The 23,586-nt window shown below is 38.0% G+C and overlaps 2 protein-coding genes across 12 annotated transcripts in view; one reads left to right on the forward strand and one right to left on the reverse strand.

Moving 5' to 3' along the window:
- Window positions 1–15,588, forward strand: part of nrxn3b (neurexin 3b) — a 234,772-nt gene extending 219,184 nt beyond the window's left edge. For 9 of the 11 annotated variants that reach the window (XM_088325668.1, XM_088325672.1, XM_088325676.1 and 6 more), the window contains one exon: window positions 11,843–15,588. In XM_088325668.1, coding sequence (XP_088181794.1) covers window positions 11,843–12,729 — 887 coding nt within the window. In that variant the 3' untranslated portion in view covers window positions 12,730–15,588. Of the gene's footprint in view, window positions 1–9,787; window positions 10,137–11,842 lie in introns of all 11 variants that reach the window. The other 2 variants (XR_015848352.1, XM_088325677.1) reach the window with 2 other exon arrangements.
- A 3,484-nt stretch (window positions 15,589–19,072) lies between these two features.
- cep128 (centrosomal protein 128) overlaps window positions 19,073–23,586 on the reverse strand; it is a 36,472-nt gene continuing 31,958 nt past the window's right edge. Inside the window, exons 20-23 of the mRNA XM_088325678.1 lie at window positions 21,659–21,736; window positions 21,016–21,129; window positions 20,842–20,950; window positions 19,073–19,426 (exon numbers count right to left, since the gene is read on the reverse strand). Of these exons, the coding sequence (XP_088181804.1) occupies window positions 19,359–19,426; window positions 20,842–20,950; window positions 21,016–21,129; window positions 21,659–21,736 (369 nt within the window). The 3' untranslated portion in view covers window positions 19,073–19,358. The remainder of the gene's footprint in view (window positions 19,427–20,841; window positions 20,951–21,015; window positions 21,130–21,658; window positions 21,737–23,586) is intronic.

Here is a 23,586-nt window from a genome sequence, read left to right on the forward strand (position 1 = left end):
TTATTTACTTTGTTAATTATAACATCCAGCATGGTTTTGATATTTTTTGAATATATTCTAAATATAATTTTATTGATTTTACTATTAAGTACTGTACAACATAGTATTTTAAAAATTTAAGAAAATATTTTTATTTTAAATATGAGTTATTTATTTATTTTATAATCAAGTTCAATTAAATAATTTGGACATATTTAATCTAACTAAATATTTTAGGTAGTTTACAAATATATTATCGTTTACTGTTTATGTAATTATTTCATTATTCTTTTTTATGTATAGTTATTTAAAGTACAACATAGTATTTTAAATATGAGTTATTTGTTTATTTTATTATTAAGTTTTTTAATAATTTGGACATATTTCATCCAATTTAATATTTTAGGTATTTTACAAATATATTATTTTCTTATATTATTCATGTAATTATTTCGTTGTTCTTTTTGTGTATGATTATTTAAAATAAATCGTCTTTTTTTTTATTCAACATAATATTTTAGGCAATAATTAAAAATATAATAATAAAAAATACAATTTAGTTTTTAATAAAGTTCAACGAATTTTTTAGATATTTTGTATTATAATTAAACTCAGTTGTGTTTATTTTGGTAAATCCAACCTCAGTTTTTAATTTATATATATATATATATATATGTATATATATATACTTTTATATATTATAAAGTTCCACCCAATATTTGAGATATTTTTTATATATTTGAATTTTAGATTGTGTATTTATTTGATTCAATCCAACATAAAATATATTTTAACTTTGAACTTTTCTCAAATGAATTCTCACGAAATTCTTGCGCATTCTCCTAATTTCTCCTTTCTTTTTTGTCGGCTCTGAAATCATTCAAATGGGCTGACATTGCAAAAGGCGGCCGTTCAATTTTAGGTTAAAAATGATTGAATTAAAAGTGGGCTTTAGAAAAGAAAAATCATGATAATAATCCTAATGTCTTACTCTATGGTAAGTTCCATATGCTTTTTGAATCATATTAGAATGAACAAAATCTTCCTAACCAAAAAAACTTTCTATTGAAGTAAAATATGAGAAAGTAGTTGTATTTATTCTTTTGATAATTAGAAAAATTAATTTAATATTGCTTAAAAATGAGCAATTTTCCTAATTTACAAAATTAGTTAAAAAATAAAGTAAGGAGAATTAATTTTATATAATATTTATGGGATCAGTTCAAAAAATGATATGATATTGTTTCAGAAGGAATGAATATTTATCTTGCTAATTTGAATAAATATTATTTTCTAAATTTGAAGTAAAAATCTATTTATTCGTATTATTATTCGATTTTATAATTGCATCAAAATTCATTTGATTACATTTAATTCAATATAATTTTAGTTTTATGAAATATTTTTTTTTACAAATTCGAATATGTATTTTGTTTTTTTTAATGGAAATATAGGAAAAATCATATTTCTTTTTTGTTCTTATTTTATGAACATTTTTCTTTTTAAAAATTGTTATTTTACTGTTTGCTTTGTTCAATTGAATGCGTATTATCGTAAAATAAAATTAAAATAGAGGAAAAAATAATCTATCTCTTACATTTACAAGATTAAAGCTAAAAATATATATATTTTAAGTTATTGTATTTTTTTAACTTTAAATCATTTGTCCCATTACTTTATAGAAGTTGAAAATATTGTCAAAAATAAAATTAAAAAAATATATATATAGATACTTTTTTTTTAGTCTTCTGCCGCAGTTCTACTCCTGGCCAGAGGTGGCAGTCATCAGAAAAACTTGACAATGCATCTTTTTAAATATCAAACAAATGACAATAGATTTCTGCACGTCATCGTAAACAGAAGCGATCGCTCACATGACAAGGTTTTAATCCTTTTTTCTTTTCGAAATATCGGCCCGCCTGCAAGTCGTTAGCCAATCGGGCGAGACTTTCCTGTAATTTCCGAGTTACACTTAGCCGAGCGACCGTCATGGCGGCCCCCGATCCCGATTCGGGAGTCGGGTCGCGGAGGGAGCACGCGTCCGCCCATGCCGATGCTGCAAAATGTATCCCCTCTGCCCCCCCTCCCCCGGTCCGAACGAGGGATACATTTTGACCCGTTTGGGAGATGAAAAGACGCCTTGACGGCAGACTAACCGCAACGGAGCCTTCCTCGTCCTCCTCCTTCTCCTTCGCCTTCCCTGAAACATTCTGATAGAGAACAGATATCCTCACATTTTCCTTCACGCTCACCCCCTTCCCCAGAAAAATATATATATGTACACTTTTGAGGAAGCTCGGGTTTGATGTGTCTTGGCTATCTAGAGATTTTACCTCTTTGAGGTCAAAAGGCAGAGGAGCAGAGAACAAAAACACTGCCCATTTTGCACATCTGGTTAGCTGCTCCTCTTGCACTCTTTGCACTACTATATAATACTATACATAGTTCTAATGATTTAGTATATTATTAGTACTTCAATACTCCAAATCAATACAACATTTTATTTATATCTGTAGATTCAAGGAAACTTTGCGGGTCAGATGTATCGACATTTCGTTCTGTATACACGTGTAAAAGAATGACAATAAAGTAGATCTGAATCTGAATATTTTTAAAATAATCTTTTTTTTATAAGAGGAAATGGATCGAAAAATATTTGTAGGTTTTCTTTACATAATTGTTTCCAGTTTAGGGGCGATTTAGTTTTTAGAAAGAATAAAGTCAAGTCCTGTCTAAACCTTAATCACAAGGAGTTTCAAAGGGCTGGACAGACTACTATTACACTGTTCCCTGATCTAAAACCTACATGAGGGCAAGGAAAAACTCAAACTCCTCAAGTCAAGTCATGTTTATTTGTGACGCCTTTAATCAGTAGGAGTCTCAAAGAGCTGCACAGACTACAGACTATTGCAAATTAAGACTATTATGACACCATCCCCTGATCTAAAACCTACGAGGCCAAGGGAAAACTCAAAACCTCAGTTAAGTTAGGTTTTTTGTGACTCCCTTAATCACAAGGAGTCTCAAAAGGCTGCACAGACCACAGACTATTGCAAACTAAAGAGTAGTATGACACCATCCCCTGATCTAAAACCTACATGAGGGCAAGGAAAAACTCAAAAACCTCAAGTCAAGTCATGTTTATTTGTGACGTCTTTAATCACAAAGTTTCTCAAAGGGCTGCAAGGACCACATATTATTGCCAATCACAGACTATTATGACACCATCCCCTGATCTAAAACCTACATGAGGGCAAAGAAAAACTCAAAAAGTGAAGAAACCTTGAGAAGGGACTGAGAAGACAATTCAAAAACACACATTTAATTTAGGTTTCTTTTGATATGCTAGTTTTCTTATTTGTCTATGTTTTTTTTATTCTTGGCAAGGATGGACTATTTATTTTAAACCACATTTTTAAATAAGGAAAACACCCTTTTCTTTTTTTTCTCATATTTTTTTTCCTCATTTGTTTTTAAAGTCAATGAACTCAGGAAATTCATTTAAAAATAAAAAGACACAAATTATCAAAATTTTATTGTTTTTAAAAGTTTTTTTTTCTTTTGAAAAATAAAAATAGTAAAAAACGTTTAATCATTTTTATATATTTTTGGGGCTTTTATTTCTAAAAATAAGATAGATTTTTATAATTAATTTCATGTATGGGTTTATTTATGAATGATTAAAAAAAACAAAAAAAAGACACATTTTAATGATTTATCATAAAGAAATATTAATAAACGGGCCAATTGATTTAAAGGAATAAATACGTTTCTGTTGTATTTTTTTTTTTTTAGATTTCAAACAAAAAGATATTTTCTGATACACTTTTTCCTCAATTTTAAATAAAACTCTCTAAATTAGAAGGATTAAAAAATGTTTAAAACTACACTTTTTTTAAAAAAATAAATCATATTGTTTTTAGTATATATAAAAAAATACATTTTGGGGGGGGATTATTCAAAATATATAAATATATATTTCGATTGTTTTTTTTTAATTTTGGCAAAGAAATTCTCAAAACACCCCCAAAAAATGTTTAAAATATTAAATAATAATTTGTAGAATTCCTCCAAATATTTGGGTTTTTCTGAAAATTGTATGACATCTTTTATTTTTTGGTCATTTGATGAAATGGCCTCATCCTTTGTCTTGTTTGTGCAAAGCATTCTGGGAACTCTGGTTAAAATAGTGCAAAAAAAGATTTTTTTTGTTAAGTATGGAGTCAAACTAGCGCAGGGGTCTCCAAGATGGGGCACGCAGGCAGCTGAAATGCCCGGGGACCTGTTCTTAAAATAGCTTTCACGTGCTGGGTCATAGTCATTTTCTAGTTTTAGTGGTTGACTGAGTCTATTTAACCCCACTTTCAATGTCTGATCCGGTAATTACATTGTAACAACATTATTATAAGTTATTATTTTAGCCCTTCACGCTCATTCGTAACAAAAAGTAGCTTGTAGCTTGAGAAAGTGAGTAAGAAATCGAAATGGCGAATTGGAATTGATCCTTCCCTCAATCATTCATCAATAATAGCAATGATGACGATAGGTGGGCAAAATCCACCTCAATAAAATTCACCTCCGCGAACATGGAAACGTGATTTCCCGTCAAACCCGAGTCGAATCAAAAGTGGATTTTTTTTTTCTTCTTCCTGGACACAAAAATTCATGTCCTCATCCCACTTGAGCCGCATGACATGACCTCGTCCATTTTTTGTCCCCGTTTGTCGCGTTTCTCACCGACCGTCTTCCATTATCCCCCCCCCCCCCCTCCTCCTCCCCGAACAAGGACCGAGCCCCGCCTCATCTTGTACCGCATGAACTTTTGCTGGTCGGGAAAATGGAAAGTTTTTCTCCTCATTTATTATTTGATGAAAAATAACAAACAAACATGCCCCCCCTCCCCCTGTACCCCCCTTCCCCCTATCCTTCCCATTTTCAAGTACTTAGGGAAACAAAGGCAACAAAATCTTTTTCTTGCCATCAGGCTTTTTTGTTTTGGGCGACCTCATTCTGTCTGAAAAAAAACTGACGCGTGTGTGTGAAAGAATGACACCCCCTCTCCCTTCCCCCTCCATCCGCCATCTTGTTTTAGCCCTCTGCATAAACCCCTTGGAACGCAGATGGCATCAAAAGACTTTTATTGCGCCAAAGAATATCTGTTTTTCTATTCTATCCGTTGCTCCGAGTAGAAGGCGTTTGTGGCATGCCCCGCCCCCAGGAACTAACAGAATAAGCCCCGCCCCCTTGAGACCCCGCCCTCCCTCTTGCTTCTGCATGTTTACCGTTGGCCTTTGTCGCTCTTTCCCTTTGAGATGCTTCAAAGTCCTTGTCTGAGTCTCTCCAGTCTTGTTCCCGAAAAACGGGTCCCCCTCCCTCCCCCCCTGGTCCCACGTGGGTTCCACAAGAGCCAAGAACTGGGAGATCAGGTCCAGGTTTTACTCATCTCCGTGTATGCGCTATATCGTAAACCACGAGGGAGCTGACGAAAATCTCGTCCAGTTTTTTTTGGTGGTTTAGTTTTTCTAAAATACCTAACTATGGTTTGAGGCCCCGAACCAAGTCTGGCGTTCCAGTTTTTGGGGTTGGTTGAGTGGGTGAAAACAATCTTAGTTCAGGGAGATCGTGTCCACGGTCTACTAGACTTTGGGACTGTGAAATACTTGCAAAACCGTCTAAGGAACCCGAGGGTCTTAGCTCAGAGAGATGAGGTCCAACTTAGACCATAATCTTGGCAGTACTATAGAACAAATAGTACTCTACAAGGGAGAAACTATGTCCAGTTTTTCAGTTGGTTTAGTGGTCTGAGGAACCTGGGGTCCCAAAACTGTTGGAGTCAAGAACAACCGTTTTATCCGTACCTTCGATAAAATCGTGCGTACGTCCAGAAATAGAACTCAATGGCTAACGTCCCCAAACTGTTGGTCGTTTTATCCATACCTTTGATAAGATGGTGCGCTCTTCCAGGAATAAACCCCAAGAGCTAATGTAGCAAAACTGTTGGGATTTGAACCAAAACAGTACTTTTGCTAATATCGTACTGTGGGGCCTAAGTAGTAGACCACTGACGACCACTGAGAGCTATAAAAATTGGCTAACGGTAGAAAATACACCAGGCAAGAGACTTGTTTAGTTTTTAAACAACTGCAGCTGGAGGGTAGCGGGCGAGGAGCGGACAGTTTACTCGTTCTCTGCCCTCCAGTCACACTCACTCTTACTCTCCCCCCGTCTGCCCCTGTGTTTTATTGAAATCACAAGACATGGAAAAGTACGGTATGTTGCGACAAAAGACCAGCTCCCTGGAAAAGTACCAACACCTTTGAAAAAAAGACAGGAAGACTAAAAGAAGGCCAAAAGGAACATTAAACTGATTAGAAATACACACCTTGAGGAAATACGTTTAAGCCTACTTTACAGGACTCACTTCCAAGAATATAACTAGTCCGAAATAGCTAATGTAGCTGTTTGATTTCTATTCCCTTTTTGACTCCACAAGCACAAATTCTCTCGTCAAAGCACCGAGCCGTCGTCAGCAAGCCTTCAAGGTGATCCAAAAGCACCTATCTAATCCCCGTCCTTTTCCGGACACGCGCTAATCACACGCGGCAGGTGAACGAACGCGGCGCGGCACAATGCCGACGTCCACAATGGGGATTTACGGCCTCCGATCGACCGACTCTCCGGCGATTTTACGCCCGGGAAATCGCGTTTGCTTCCGCCGGTCGGGATTTCGGTTCGGACGCCTCGGCAAAGAAAGGCCCTTCGACGTATTCCCGCATCTGCCATCTTTGAACAGCTAGGCAGATTGAACCGTAAGGGATTATTCTTCGGGTGATAAAATGGAGGCGGAGTTTCCTGTTTTTTCCCGTTTCCGTTTGGACGAGCGCGGAACACAAACGGAATTCGTGTCAGCTAGCAAAGCGCCGTGTTTACCGGGATTGAGGCGTTTACCGCAACGTCAGGGTCCCGCGCACCTCCTGACTGCGGCGCTAGCAAACATTTTGTGGCTAGCGCACAAAAGCAAACGAGCTGCGACGGAAATTTTTTTTTTACTCAACAATCTGTTTTTGAACCTACGAGTCGATTTCTATACGCGACTGAAATATCGGAAGCAATTATAACGCTAAAAGATCATAATGCTAAAGGATAGCAGCAAAGCTAAAGCTCAGTGGCAGAAAGTAAGCTAATATACAGAAGCAGCCGATTTCATGCTGTTTTGTTGACATTTTGAGCTTTATACAGCATTATTTTTACATTTGTTAGACTTGATATATAAATGATACTTTTTGGGCCACTGTATATGTCATTTTTTAGCCTTACCTTATAGCATGCCATTTTTGATCAACTTTGATAAAACAAAAAAAATCATGCATCTCTATTGCCATTTTCAGTCTCATTCATCATCAATTTTGCAGATTTTAGACTTATTATGTACAATATAATTTTTGTGCCGTTGTATATATACCATTCATTAGCCTTACTATACACGATATCAATATAGATGCCGTTTTTTGCACTTTGCTATGTGAATCGAGTATTTTTGCTGCCATTTTCAACCCTTTAACTTGTGCTTTATGCAGATTTTAGACTTCCGAAGATTGTACTTTGTATGTGCCGTTTCATAATTTTAAACTTTACCTTTTACCCTTCTGTCTTACTATATGAACCATGCATTTTTCGCAATTAGTTTACTCGGTTTATATTCCGTTTAATTTTCTTTACTAAGATTATGACGGCTGTATTTGCCTTTTTTTTTTAATCTATCGTGCACATAACCAAAATGTATAAGAGTTTTTTTTACGCGTCAGACATTTTGTGTGCATTATTAAATAAATCATACTTTTAAGCATGGATTTTTTTTGTGGCACCTGACTTACATTGTAGTATTTTTTAGTCACTATGCCATTTTGGTACCTTTTTTTTCGCCTTACCGAAAATATATACTATTTTTTTCACCATCATGCCATCATTTTGCACCTTCATTACATATTTTTTTGCTATCGTGCCATTTTTGTTTTTCTCACCTTACTAAAAATATAAAAAAGAATTGCATCACTATGCCATTTGTTTCCATTTTTTGCACCTCTACTACATCATGCATTGGTTTGTATATTGTTCTATCCTTATTAAGATCACTTTAAATCCAAAACTGTGTTGTTTGGGCTTAGCATTCGTCATTTTTCTTTGCAACGTTTTTGCTGTTATCGTGCCTCACTTTATATATTGTGCCATTTTTTGGAACATGCTTATACCGTGGATTTTTTTTTTCAAGCCATCATGCGATTTTTGTACTGCTTTTATCAGCATACTCAGAATATGTATGCTGTTTTCGCCAGTTCTATGCACTTTACTTACAACATGCGGATATTTTTTTACGTCAACATGCCATTTGTCTAGTTTATATTGCAGCTTGCGTTTTTTTTTTGCCGTTATGCCATTTTTGTACCCATTCTTTCTCGACTTACTAAATATATAATCTGGTTTTTGAACTGTCATGCAGATTTTGTAGTTTTAATTTTAAAACGCTCAAGCTTTTTTACCAAAACGTTTCTTTCCACCTTATTGTTCGAGCGTATATGCCTTCCTAAAATCAGTTTCAGAAATGCTAACGGTTAGCACGACTAGCTCGGAAGCAGGGTTGGGTAGGGTTACTTCAACCGGATTACTTTCAATGACTTTTGGATAACTCCACTACCAAATATGCTGATAAAAGACAAAAGAAACTAATTATGAATCAAATGATGACTCACAACACGTGGTAAGTCTCCTCTCCCGGCTTTGATCTCTTTGATCTCCGGCAAAACGAACATAAAATGCGACAGAAACCAAATGAAAATCAGTCCAAACAGCTTGCCAACATCATTTTTGCCGTTCCATGTATTCCGTTACTCCCCAAGCCTGCACAAAATGGAGTCATTTTATTCATATTTAGTTTCTTTTGTCTTTTATTAGCATATTTGGTATTGGAGTAATCCAAAAGTCATTGAAAGTAATCCGGTTCAAGTAACCCTACCCAACCCTGCTCGGAAGATAACCAACGTCAAACGTCCAAATCCCATGTGGTTTGCTCTTGTGGAACTCCATACGTCAGACGAAGTTTTTGGCTTGCCGACTAAACATAAATCCGATCTTACGACGAAATTGGACGGCACATGTAAAACTACCAATTGATACTTCGTCTGCCCCGCCCCCTCCCCCTGTTGACTCCTCCCCCTGTTGACTCCTCCCCCCTACCATTTCCTTACTCTCCCTAAATGCAACTTACCGAAGCCCGCATGAAATCTAAACCGAGCCAGATGGCGCCCTTGTGTATGTAACTACTAACATTTCCCCGAACTCATAATAACGCCGCCATTATGAGTTAGCCGCTTCCTGGTTGATTGTCTTTGCAGGAATGCTTTAATCGCTCGCTTGTTTCGGTGTCGCATATATAAACAAGTTTTTATATATGCGTACGTATTTTTTTGTTGGTTTTCCTCCCTGAAAATGTTGACATTTGACGACTGACGCTGTTTTTTTAGGTTTTCCCCAATTCGACCGCCGCTTCTTCTTTTCTCTGCGAATCGACGGGGAATCGTGCCGAAAACGTTTCGCAGAGAAAAAAAAGCACCTTTTCAAAATCGGAGCCACCTTTGTAAACGTTTTGTGTTAAAAAAAAAAAAGAAGTGGCTCGGGTGCATGGCAAAAAGAAGTTGCAGTTTAGGGTTTGTAAGATGTTTTCGGTTTGATGGGCATGTTTTTCCGATATGCTCATTTGTGATGTGTGTCCCCCCCCTGTTACGTCCGCCCCCCCTTTTCCCCCTCCTTACAGCGAAAAGCTCTAACGGCGCCCGAGCGCTCGGTCCCGCCTTAACGTGGACGTGGCGACTCGGCCCCATTTATATCATCCACTTCCTGGTTCGGTCATAGGCCCCGCCCCCTTTCCCAGATATGTACAGTGGATAGTATGTATAAAGATAAATTAAAAAAAAAAAACGGCATCCTACGTTAAGAAACTGTACATATGGTTTTTAGGAGTCTTTTCCTTCTTTTTTCACGTCATGTGTGGATGTGTTTGTGTCGTCGCCATCTTGTCTAGACGATCCAATAAATAAGGAGAAGTTTCTTTTGTAAACTTTTTGTTTTCCTCCCTGGCAAAATCATGCGGGCAATTTGTCCATGTAAGTTGACCAAAACCGACCAAACGCTATGCTTGCTTTTCCTTTCTCTTTCTCTTTGAAGGCTTCTATGATTTCTGAGTATGTTTTTTTAGTTTCACGGCTCCTTTTTGTGGCTTTTTGGTTTTTGCTGACGTTGTGAATGTTAGAAAGAGGTTTTATGCATCGCCTTGGTTGTTTTTTCTTTTTAGTTTGGCTACCGGGTTTGCTTCCGGTTGGATTTCGGATGGACAAAGGAGGACGCGTCTGAATGTTTTTCCGGTTTCGACGGGGAAAGCTTTTATTTTGGAAGGGTTTAAGATCCCGTCTTTGAGAAAAACATTCAGGTGAGGCGGACTTTGTTCCATTCGGGTTACCGGACGGGCCGAGGGGAAACCGGGGGAGCCCCTTTTCTTCTTTTTCAGTTGGATTTATTATTCTTGCGGTTTTGGTATCGATCGTTTTTCTCAAATGGGTTCCATTCATTTCCTTTTTTTTTTTTGGATTATATTTTTTTGTTTGTTTTTATATTGTTTTTATGTCGTATTTCATTACATTTTCCAATTTATTTTATATTTTTCATTTAGTGTCATTTACTGATTTCTCTGGTTATTTTTGTCTTTTTGAATTATGTTATATATTTATGTTTTAAATTATATATATTTTTAAAACATTTTTCTGTTAGTTTTTACAACTAACCCGATTTGTTAACTTTTGTCCATTTTTTTTGTTTATGTAGTTTTACAGTTTGTTTAATTCAATTTCTTTGATTTATTCATTTTATATTTTTTATTTAATGTATTTGTTTTTATTTGGTTCTTATAGTTTTTAGATGCTTATTTATTTTATAGGTTTTAATCTATTCCTTTTGGATGAAATTATTGTCATTAATATATTTCATTTGTGTTTTTAAAAACATTATATATATACAATTTTTGTATTTTATTTATTATTATTTTGGGGTTGTTGGCAGCATTTTGATTATTCTTTCTCAAGATTAGCATTTATTTTTCTATGTACATTAAGAAAAACGAGTCATACTGAGTTAGCACAAGGTAGATAAACTGCTTATTTTTAGAAATGATTTTAAAAATGGCTGCAAAAATTGTGCTCATTGTAGAAGTTAAAAAAAGCTTAAAAATAGAAGAACGAATCCCCTTAGCAAAGCAAAGCTAAATCGTCTAAACCAATCGCGGTTTATTATTTTCCTCGTCTGGGCGGCCATTTTGTTCACTTGCTATCCAAAGCTATGATCAGTCGTTAGCCTTAGCATGAGCTGACCAACATTGGAAAGGTCTGAAATGCGATCACAATAAGTTGAATTTTATATTTTGGGATCACGAAACAAGCTTCTTTATAAAAAAAAAGAAATCATTTACATGGCTTATCCGTCAGAGAATAGAAGCTAAGCAACAACTAAAGCCATTTTCCCCTTCTCCGGGCGGCCATTTTGTTAACATGCTTTCGTTAGCTTTAATCGCTTCGAATCGAACCAGCTAGCTGACATTTTGCATGAAGGTTTCACAATTTGACTCGTTTTGGGGCTCACCCGTGACTTCCCGTCGGTCCTCGGGACGCAAACCTGCGATCGGCCCGTCCTTTTCTCTGGCTCTTGACCTTTTTTTTCTGTTTGCACTGCCGGCGTCTTTTCCGTCCCTTTCGATTTTGGCTTCTTGCAAAGTCTTGCTTCTCTTTGTCCCGCGGTCTGACGAGTCTTTGTCTCTTTCCAGGAGGGGAACTAGTGATCCCCATCTTAGTGGAAGACCCCATAGACATCCCTTCCGTGTCCACCCGGTCCTCTTTCATTTCCTTACCCCCGACCCTGCACCCCCTCCTCGCCGTAATCGAGACCACCCCAGAATGGGCGGGGCCGCCCTGCTTTTCCGATTGCGACGACGACGACGGCGGTCCGGTGGTTTCGGGGTTCGGTTCCGGCGAGACCTGGGACTCGAGTCGACCCCCCACCGACGACGAGGATTTTGACGACAACTTCTCCCCGGTAACAGATGAGGTCGTCGCCGCCTACGAGGGCGGGTACAAGTGGGACTCCGAGGATGCCGGGTCGAGCCGGACCCCCCAGGCGGGAAGGACTACGCCCCGGGGGACCCCGGACCCCCGGGGGACACCCGACCCCCGGGGGACTCCGAAGCCCCGGGTCCCGGCGCTCCCCGCCGGCAAAATGAACAACCGCGAGGTGAAACCCCCTCAAGTGGACGTCCCCCCGCCCCTTTCGCCCACCTCCCCGGACCGGGACGGCGCAGAACCCGAACCCCCTTCGGTCGCGGCGCCGGGAGTGCTACCCACCGTCCCCGGCGTGGTCAGGCGGGTCCCGCCCGGGGCTTCGGAGGTGATCCGGGAGGCGGGCAGCACCACGGGTATGGTGGTGGGCATCGTGTCGGCCGCCGCCCTCTGCATCCTCATCCTCCTCTACGCCATGTACAAGTACAGGAACAGGGACGAGGGCTCCTACCAAGTGGACGAGACGCGCAATTACATCAGTAATTCGGCGCAGACCAACGGCGCCGTGGTTAAAGATAAGGTCCCTGGACCCCCGGGGGCCCCTGTTAAAAACCCCAACAAGAGACCCAAAGACAAGGACAAGGAGTATTACGTCTAAGGGCGGGGACCCCTACTGGACCAAAACTGCGGGACCGGAACTCTTTTCGGAGTCGAGGGGGGAAAAAAAAAAATACTGGATGAGGAAGCACAATCGATGATACGTAGTATTTAGGAGAGATCCTGAAATATGTCGAAATAAATGTCAAGAATCCCCCAAAATATCTACAAATATATTGTACATCAAAAACTAAATGTATACATGGATCACGTCATACTTAAATATGTGTCATTGATGTATTTTGTCGCAGAAATCTGTTATTTAAACGAGGGGGCGGGGCAACTGACTGAGCATTTCACCGATTGGTCGATCGACGAGTGAACATCACCCATGTCGGTAATCGCGACAAAATAAATGAGAATGTACTTCACAAGATAAACAACACATAAATTAACCAAATGCATGACAAAATATGCGACAAAATACACAAAAACACATGACAAAATACATGACAAAGTACTTGAAAAAATAAAGAACATAATGCATACAAAATAAATGACGAAATGAATGGAATACACGACAAAATACACCACCAAAGAACAACAAAACATTAATGACAAAATACACAGTGATATAAACAATACACAACAAAATACACAACAAATACTTGACAAAAAAAAGGACAAAATTAGCGATAAAATACACCACAAAATACACCACAAAAGAACAAAAAAATTAATACGGAAAAACATTAATGACAAAATATACATTGATACAAACAACACAATACACAACAAATACATGACAAGATGACAAAATACACGACAAAAAAAAAACGAAAAAATTTGGGATAAAATACACGACAAAATACAAACAAAAAAAATGTGACAAAAAAATTATGAAATACACAACGTAATAAATGGCAATACGAAATACATCACGAAATAAATAACTATACACGACAAAATACTTCAAAGAATAAATGACTAAAAGAAAAATTGTATGCATTCATATATTTACGTGATTCATGTATTCATTTATTTCCATGGAATATATTTGTACCTATATTTATTACGTTTATTTCTACCTCTGTAACAGAATCGCTCCTTCATAATGTCAAGTGTCGGAGGTTGGACCCCTCCCCGATTTTGTCGGATCCGTGTAAAATACGAGCGCCGCCATTGGTCGGAGGCACCGGAGCTTGCATGCGATTGGTGCGGGAATCCGTGGGGGGGAGGGGCCTCGAAAGTTGCGCGGCACGTAGCTTTCATAGACGCGCTTTAGTTTTTAATTTATTTTGAAAGATCGGCACTGGAGGAGGGAACGCGGAGCGGGCGATATGACGAAAATAGATCCCGATTATTTTCAAAATAAAATGTTCTTGAAAAATGGAAAAATCGGAAACAAATTTCTAACAAACTATTAGAAATGTTTGTACTTTCTGCGTAGGTTTAAATTTGAATCCTAGCTTAAAGGCAGAAACACTAGCATTAGCGGCGAACGACTATCCATAAAGCTAGCATTGCTAGTTAAGGTCTGTGCCACTGGCAAAAGCTGCTCCGTTATCAAGCATTACCCACTTGAGTGAGTATAGCTTCCAAAGTGAAGCTAGTCAATGAGTGTTGCTTTTTGCTAATTCGGCTAGCCGCTTAAGCAAAAATATGTGCCAAACCTAGGCCTGGGATGACCAGACCAAAGTAATCGATTTACAAAATCCTTCTCTATTTAATATCAATATTTACACAGTGATGCTATCCATCAAGGCATCGCTAATTTGGCTAGCAGCAACGTTAGTGAAAATATGAGCCAGACCTGATTAAACGATCTACCTATCTGGTTGAAGTCCGTCATAATTGAATATTGCCCTTAACGGTGATGCTAGCCACGCAGTGGCGTTTATGAAAAGATAATCAAAATCCAGGCCAGGGACTTCCAGACCCGAGTAAACGATCTAATTATTCTTCAATTTCTCGTCATCACGATTTTTTTTAAGTCCTTCTCGATGTAATATCATCATATAGAGAAAACAGATAAAAATATTAGCAACGACTGCCAGACCAGAGTAAACGATCTTTCAATATCTCGAGGTCATAATGTTGTTTAAGTACTTCACGATTTAATATTGTCACGTAATGATTAAAGGATACAATTATCAGCCGGGACTGCCAGACCAGAGTAAACGATCTAATGATTTTTCCAGAGATCACTGTTGTTAAAAGCTTCACGATGTAAAAATCACCACATAATGATACAATTATTATCAGGGAGGGCCAGAACAGACTAAACGATCTCGTGATCTTGCAAATTTTGAAGATCATCACTCGCGATTTAATATCGAATAAAAGATACAATTATTATCAGGGAGTGCCAGACCAGAGTAAACGATCTAACATTCTTTCCATTTTTGGAGATCACGATCTTTTTCGATTTGATATCGTCGTAACGCCCAATCCCCTCCAGTTGTTCCTCTTATTTTGAAAGGGCTTCGTCAGATTTTGTTGTATGTATGACGAAGGAATTTGTTGATTTTGAATTCTGTTTTTTGTTGTTGTTTTCGATTCCTTACTGTAGCCAGAGAGTCGACGGAAAGGATTTTCTCTCGGTGGGATTTTGACTCTGTGAACTTTTTAGACAATTTTCATGTTCCGTACGTGTTTTATTTTGTAGCATCAGTTGAAAAAAACAGAATTTAATAGGGGATGAACGACTGGGGTTTTACTTGACTTTTGGTTGGGATCGTTAGCATTTTGTCTTTTTCTCGTTGTGCTTCATTTCGATGTTTCATGTGATTCCGAATTGATTTTTTTTTCTAATGACCGTACCGATTTTTTGCTTTCGATTCGTTTTGTGTTGGTACTCGAGTCGTCTTCTGCCCCTCCGAAGCCCGAAATTAAAAGGACAGAAAACGTTGTTCCCAAACAGTGTCCTATTGTGTGTTAGCGCTAACTGTTAGCGCGGGCTAGCGAGCGATTTCCCTTTCGGATGGTTTGGCGCTCGGATTTCCATATAAATGGAAAGCCGCGCTATCGTTTACGTAGCGACCATTATGGAAATGTGAACTCGGAATGGAGAACATACTCCCGGGAGATTACAGCAATAGCCGACAGGAAGTACATTTTTTTTGTGGTTTCTTTTGTTATTCTATGGTATTGATTTGATTTTTTTTTCTTAAAATACTCATGTACTTTATATATTATGTATTGACTTATATTGTTTATATATAACAATCTTGTTGAAATCCTTCACGATAATACGTAGCCCGAACTGTGAATCTAGCTCCTGAGTAAATGCTAATTTGGCTAACGGCCGTATTAGCGAAAATATTAGCTAAATTCATGCCAGACCCGAATAGACGATCTAACGCACTTGTTGAAGTCCTTCACGATTTAATATCGTCATTTACACTGATAATAGCCACCAACTCGTTGCTAATTTAGCTAATGGCGACTTTAGCAAAAAGATGAGCTAAATCCAGGCAAAGGACTACAAGACCCAAGCACTCGATCTAAGGATCTTGCGATATCTTGAGATTACGATTTTTTTGGAAGTTCTTCACAATTTAATATTGTTACATAATGAAAACAGATACAATTATTTGCAAAGACTGTCAGACCAGAGTAAACAATCTTTCTAGTTTTGGCTTTGGTAAAATTACTGTCACTGGTAGCTCAGCTTGTCAGATGTTTGCTTCCCAGACATGAGTTTGTGAGTTCAATTCCCAGGAAAGCTAGTGTTAATTAATTTAGGTACTAGATTAGTGTTGTAGTTTAGGTTTGGCATTACGATTGCTTTGATTTGAGCTAGGTTTATAATTAGAGTTTTGGTTTCAAATTGGAGTAAGTACATCTGGCTCAACTAGTAAAGCACTAGTAAATTACTAACAGGGTTGTTGGTTCAATCACCAGTATAGATTTTGGGTTTGGTACTTAGTTAGGATTTCGGTTGGAGCTCGCTTTCCGTTTTTAGTTGGAACAAATGTTCGCGTTGGAGTTCGGGTTATCCCTGTGACTCGTGTTGAAACCATGGTCGGTACCATAGAGTTGAGACTCAAGTCAGTGTTTTGGCTTGGGTCTGGGTCTTGGCTGTAAGTTGTCTTTTTTTGGTTTGAGAAGGTTATGATTAGCGTTTTGATTGTAATTTGTATGAGTTCTAATAGCTCAACTGGTAAGATGAATGTATAACACTCATTGGATTGGGAGTTCAAATCCTGGTCCAGGCAGAACTATTTCAAATACTAATTTTTGTTGGAGCAAACAGTTCGGAAACCTGGCTCCTACCAAAACCATCATCCTAGAATTTGTACTGCTCTGTCCGGGAATCGAACCCACAATCCTGCGAGCATAATACAACCAACATACCATTTGAGCTATTGGCTCTTTGAAATACTTAACCTGAACTCGAACACCAACCCTAGCTTGAACTGGTGATCATGACTCTAAAACCCACAACCCTGTGATCAAGGTGTGTCACTGATAGCCTAACTGCTAAGATGCCTGTGTTGCAATCATATGGTTATGGGTTCAATCCCCAGTCAAGTGTATGAATGGGGTTTTTGTTAGACCAACCAAAAACCCTTGCTCCAAACAAAACTCAACACAACAATTTCTACTTTCTTTACTGGGAATCGAACCCACAATGCTTTGATTCTATCAAAGCGATCTTACCTTGGAGCTATTAGTGCTATGATAAACTTGTATCAGAACTCAGATATGAACCTTAGTTTCGGCCAATAACCATAAGCCTAAAACCCACAAAACTGTATTCAAAAGCCAGCAGTGGTAGCTCAACTGTCAAGATATCTGTATTAAAGTCAGAGGGTTCTGGGTTCGATCCTCAGGCAAGACGGTGCAGAATCTATGGCCAGGGTTTTTGTTGGACCAACCAAAACCCTGGTACCAAACAAAAACTTACCCAAGAATCTGTCTTAACAGGGATTGAACCTACTACTCCTTGAGTGTTACACAGATATCTTATTCTTGAGCTACCAATGCTGTTGATAATACTAAGCAAAACTCGGACCCCAACCCTAGCTCTGACCAATAACTAACCCAAAACACACAACTCTGTGTTTGGAAGTCAGTAAAGGTTGCCTGGCTTCTACGATGCCTGTATTAAAGTCACATGTGCCTGTGTCACAATCACAGGGTTTCGGGTTCAATCTCCAGTCGAGGCAGAACGAATTCCAAAGTTATGGCTTTGGTTAGAGCAACCAAAACCCTAAACCTAGCTCCAAACAAAAGGATATCTTGGAACTTATGATGCCTTAACGGGAACTGAACCCACAACCTTGTGAGTGTAACACAGACATCTTACTGTCTGAGCTACTAACTCTGATGGACAGAATTGTCAATACTCTTACCTTAGTCACAGTTCAAACTATGACTACCGCCAACCAAAAGCCTAACCCTAGCTCCAACACTAACTGACTAACCATGGCTACAAACATACTTGCAGATAAAACGCCAAACACTAACTCAGACTAAAACCCAAACCCCAACTCCCACCAAAATCATTAACCCAGCTCCACTGGTGATTGAACCCACTAATTGTTACACACACATTCTACTGAATAAGCTACCAGTAGTTTTCCGATACTGACCAAAACTCTAAGCTTAGCCTCCACCAAAACCTGGCTGTTGGGCAAAGACCAAAACTCCAACCATGACTCCAAAGCAAGGCCCCAATCCCAAGAACTTGTACTGTTGATCAGACAGCTTACCAGTTGAGCTACCAGAGATTTTCTAACACTAATGTAGTAATCACAGTGTTTGTACTGGCTTAACTGGGGATCAAATCCATGGTCCTATGCCTGGAAAGCAGGCGGATTACCAGTTGCACTATTGGCAAAGGTGAATTCAGAAAACCCTAACCCAATCTCAAACCAAAACCCTAACCTATGATCCAAGACAGCCGTAGCTCCAACCTGAACCCAAACCAAAACACTATTTGTACTGCTTCGACTGGGGATTCAATCCAGGACCCTGTGAGGATAATACAGCCAGTACCAGCCAAAACCTTAACTCTATTTCCAACTTGAACTTACCAATGATGGCTCCAACACTAGGCCCCCAACCCAAGAATTTTGCCTGGCTGGGGACATTGCACGGATTCTCCATAAGGAAAGAAACAAAGAAGAATGACTGGTGGATAATCGGTTGGGGGCCAGAGCGGAGCCTTGGCTGAGTTTCGCTCAGGTTTAAGATCCCACCCCTACCCAAAACCCTAACACTAGCTCAAACACTAACATTAGCTCCCTAGCCCTACAATTTCTACCCCTAATTGATTTCAATTTACTCACCTTTTGAGCCAAACGCAATTCACAGATACTTTCACCTAGTAGCTCACCTGGTTAAGCGGTTTCCTTCCACATATTGGGTTGCTGGTTCAATCCTAAGATGACAAAAAATGATAAAAACTATCTCGCTGTTACTAATTGTGTTTCAACTTTTTATTGGTTTGATTTCAACATAGTTGAGTGAGGTATCCCAAAAATAACAGTAAATACATTGCATAGCAATATTGCGTCATTGGCGTAAAACCCGACACAAACCCCATCAGGATTTTTGAAAAAATACTCCAGCGGTTCTTATAAGGCAAAGGAAATCCCATTTCACAAAGGCTTGTTGGCTAAAGACAATAAATAAGAGAAGAAATGCCGGCAAACCGGTCGGTGACCATGAGTTGAGACGTCAAAGATCCGGGAGGAACTTGAGAGGAGACCGGTCCAGGTCCAAAGTGCCAAGGGGTTTTTGCGGAGCTGGGACATCACAGGGTAAGTCATCATTGGACTACATTTTCTTTTTGAGAATATAAGAAAGATTTTTTTCTTTCATTCTCATATTTGTTGGATTAGACTTTTTGAAAATTGATCTAATATTTGTCATATTTTATATGTGTATTTTTACTTTTTCCTTGCTGCTATTTGTTATTTGTATTGTGTCTTCTCATATTGGACATTAAAAGGGAAGTTTTTGAACATATTTTGTGTTTTTTTTTTTTTTAATGTAATTTTTTTTTACCAAACTTTTAAAGAATATTTGTCCTTTTTTGTTTTAATTTCTCAAATTTCTGATACTTTTTCAAAAAATATATTTGTCCAATTCTACAAATCAATAATTTGGGATTTCACCTTTTGAAAAAGAGTTTAAGAAAAATATTTCTATATTTTAGCGATTTTAAAATTATTCTCATATTTCACTAGATTTAATTCACAATTTTGGGGGATTATATTTTTTAAAAATAATTTTCAAATTATGTTATATAATATACATAATATAAATTATATACTCTCTCTTTTTATTGATTTTTATAAATTCTCATTTTTACAACAGTAATTTGGTATTTTGGTTATCTTTTCCCATATTTTAACTACCTTTTAAAAATTAATATTTCTTTTTATTTTCAATTATTTTATTACTTTTTTTATTTAATCTATGATTTTGTTATTTTGTGTTGAGTAAACTCTTAAATAATTTTGGGGGAAATTTTACACCAAAATTTATTTATACTACAATTGAAAAATTATTTTTATATTTTAGGGATTTTCAAATAATCCTCATACTTCACTAGATTTAATTCACAATTTTTTGGGATTACACTTTTTAAAAATAATTTTCAAATTATGTTATATAATATAAATAATATAAATTATATCGTTTTTATTTTGGTTGATTTTTAAAAATTATCATTTTTTACTACATTTATTTAGTATTTTGGTTAAATATATATATATTTTTTTTCTTTTTTTTAAAAAAATCTATAATTTGGTCATTTTGTTTTGAGTAGACTCTTAAAAATAATTTTGGGGGAAATTTATCATCAAAAACAAAAATCAATTTTTACCAGAATTCTTCTATAAACTTATTCTAAAAAATCTATTTTGAAAAAAATATATAAAAGACGATTATCTTTTTAATCTTTCTACATATAGATGTTACTCTCCAACTGTTATAGTTCGATTTTGATATTTACAGTGTGCAACAATCGCTTTTTCGATCCATCACGAAAAAAAAGCATGTTTCCGTCCTTTCAGCTTCAGTTCGAAAGAACCGTAATATCTAGCCACTTCATGCTCAATGTATGAATATAGAAACGATCGCGTCACATTTTCGTCTTTCCCGATTCCTGAAACAATTTGTATCGATTTGACTTCAATAAGGACCAAAAACTCACACAGCGAATGGGATCTCCCGGTGGTCCCGAGGAAGGAATCCTGGCTTTTGATGGAGGAAGCCAGAAAAGCCAGCTTCAAACTCCTGGAGGTGGCGTCCATCTTCTCCTCCTAGAAGAAAAAGACCCGACTCGAAATCGCTCGGACGCGGAACCTAAACTCGAGGACGGTCGTACCCTGCACTCGCTGATTTTGCGTTTGGATTCTTCCAGTTGGTGCTGGAGGTCCCAAACAGTTTCTTTGTGTCTTGAGTAGCGCTTTTCCACCAGTTCCTTCTGCCATTGAGACTCCTGATGACAACACAAGTACTTAATATATAGCGACACCTAGTGGTGTAAAAATACGATGGATTCAAATAACTTTTTTTTTCTTGAAAACCCTTGATTCAGACCGTTGAAGCGTTTACCCTGCTGTTTCCTTCTCTAACCACTCGCGTAGGCTTCTTGGCTGCAGCCTCTGGCTTGCCGCTAGCCACTATTCTTAGCTGCTCCTGCTATACTTACCTTCCGCAGATGAACTAAGTTAAAAATCGCCTAGTGTGATTTTCTACTGTTTCCTTCTCTAGCCACATGGCTGCAGGTTAAAGCTCACTGCTATTGTTGGCGTGTGAGTAAGCCCACTCTTGGGATATTTAGAAAGCCCTGTTAGTGGCTTCTCCGGCTAAAGTTAAAACATGACACCAGCTCTGATCAACTCCATCTATTGGCTCTTTTCAGACGCTCCGGGTGGCCACATGGACATTGCGAGGAAAACTAACAAAATAAAAAGGGACAAACTCCATGATGTAAGCATCAAATCTATGCAATGGATTGTACTTACCTCCAAATCTTGGAAACTGTCTGTCGGGTATCCCTTCTCTGGAATGAAATTCAAGTAGTCTGTGGCAGCTCTTGAATTCTAGGAAAAACAGCCATAAATTAACACCCTCAGATATTTTATCACATTCAGGCTAACGAGTAGCTGGGATGGGCTCCAGCACCCCCGCGACCCTACTGAGGGTAAGCGGCGCGGATAATGGATGGATGGAAGGCTAACGAGTTTAGCATTAGCAACTAGCTTGGGTGAGCTGCCTTTGATTGCTGTTAGTAATGTTTAATACTAAGAGGAAAAAATATTTACTAAATCCAAGCCCAAAACCCCGAACCCCTAATCCAAGTGTTCTTACACAACATGCGAGCTACTTACAAACTGAGCAAGTCGAAATACCCACAACAAAAAATACTAAAAATCTAATGAGTTTCAAATATTTTGAAGATTCTCGGTACAATCTATTTCCATTTTGGTATGTTTTTGGTTTAGTTTAGTTAAACTGGACCAAAAATATACCAAAATGAATATAGATTTAAGGGCAGTATACAATCAACATTCTCTAGTTTATGTAAGCGAATGCAGACAATATCCCTCAATGCACGCCTAAATAAATCATACATTCAATGAAATCAAATTCCGACATTCGTATTGTATCGAGTGTCAACAGCAGGACTGATTTTATTTTTCATTTTTGATGGCCAATGTTTAAGTCCAATGACGCCATTGCAAAGGAATAAGTAAAAGCATACTCCTGTACTGCTAAATGATTGCATTTTGATTTTTTCACGATGGACGTAAAGGGCATGCCCCTAATCATATCATGTCATGTTTATTTGTATAGCCCTTAATCACAAGGAGTCTCAAAGGGCTGCACAGACCACAGGATACTATTATGCTCTCAAACCTGCGGAGTTCTTCTTGGCTCTTGGGTTCACCATTAGATCAGCATGGTGTAAATTTTCCGATACTATTATGCTCTCAAACCTGCCGAGTTCGTCTTGGCTCTTGGGATCACCAGTAGATCAGCATGGTGTATATTTTCCAAAACTATTTCGCTCTCAAACCTGTGGAGTTCTTCTTGGCTCTTGGGATCACCAGTAGATAATCCTAACCTTAACCCTAGCTCTCAACATAATCTTAACCACTAATCCTAACGTTAACCCTAGCCCAAATCCTAACCCTAAACTCGTACCCCCAAATCTAACCTTAACCCTAATCCCTTAACCTAACCTGAAACCCTAACCCATAATCTTAACCTTAACCCTAGCCCAAATCTTAACCCCTAACCCACAACCATACCCCTTTACCTTAAACCTTTGCCCAAATCCCAAACCCTAACCTTATCCCCAAACTCCCAACCACACCCTAGCCCAAACCCTAACCCCTTAACCTAACCTTAGACCCTAAACCCTAATCTTAACCTTAACCCTAGCCCAAATCCTAAATATCCTAACCTTAACCCCTAACCCTCAACCACACCCCTTTACCATAAACCTTTGCCCAAATCCGAAACCCTAACCTTATCCACTAACTCCCAACCACACCCTAGCCCAAACCCTAATCTCTTAACCCAACCTTAGACCCTAACCCCAATTCCCAATTCCTAACTTGTCAACCTAACTGTAAACCCTTGCCCCTAAAAAAATAAAATCTAGTAATTTATGTGACAAAACGTTCAGCTTCTCTCCAAGTCCTTTTTATTTCAATAAAAAAGCAGAAATCAAGCTTTTGCATATAAGTTGAGCTTTTATATTTACTATTATTTATCTGATTAAAATAAGATGTTTTATCTATACATTTTGCCAATCAGTTACCTGAATTAGTCACTAGTAACTGCTGTTTTACCATGCGACTGGCGCGTGATTGGTCTTTCCAATTTTCTTGTCTGTCCGCATCCTCATCCTTCACGATTAACGTCCAGCCCGACCGAGCGGTCC

This window comes from Urocampus carinirostris, chromosome 20 (genome assembly GCF_059441175.1).
Source record: "Urocampus carinirostris isolate Australia breed hairy pipefish chromosome 20, RoL_Ucar_1.0, whole genome shotgun sequence".
NCBI classification, from domain to species: domain Eukaryota; kingdom Metazoa; phylum Chordata; class Actinopteri; order Syngnathiformes; family Syngnathidae; genus Urocampus; species Urocampus carinirostris.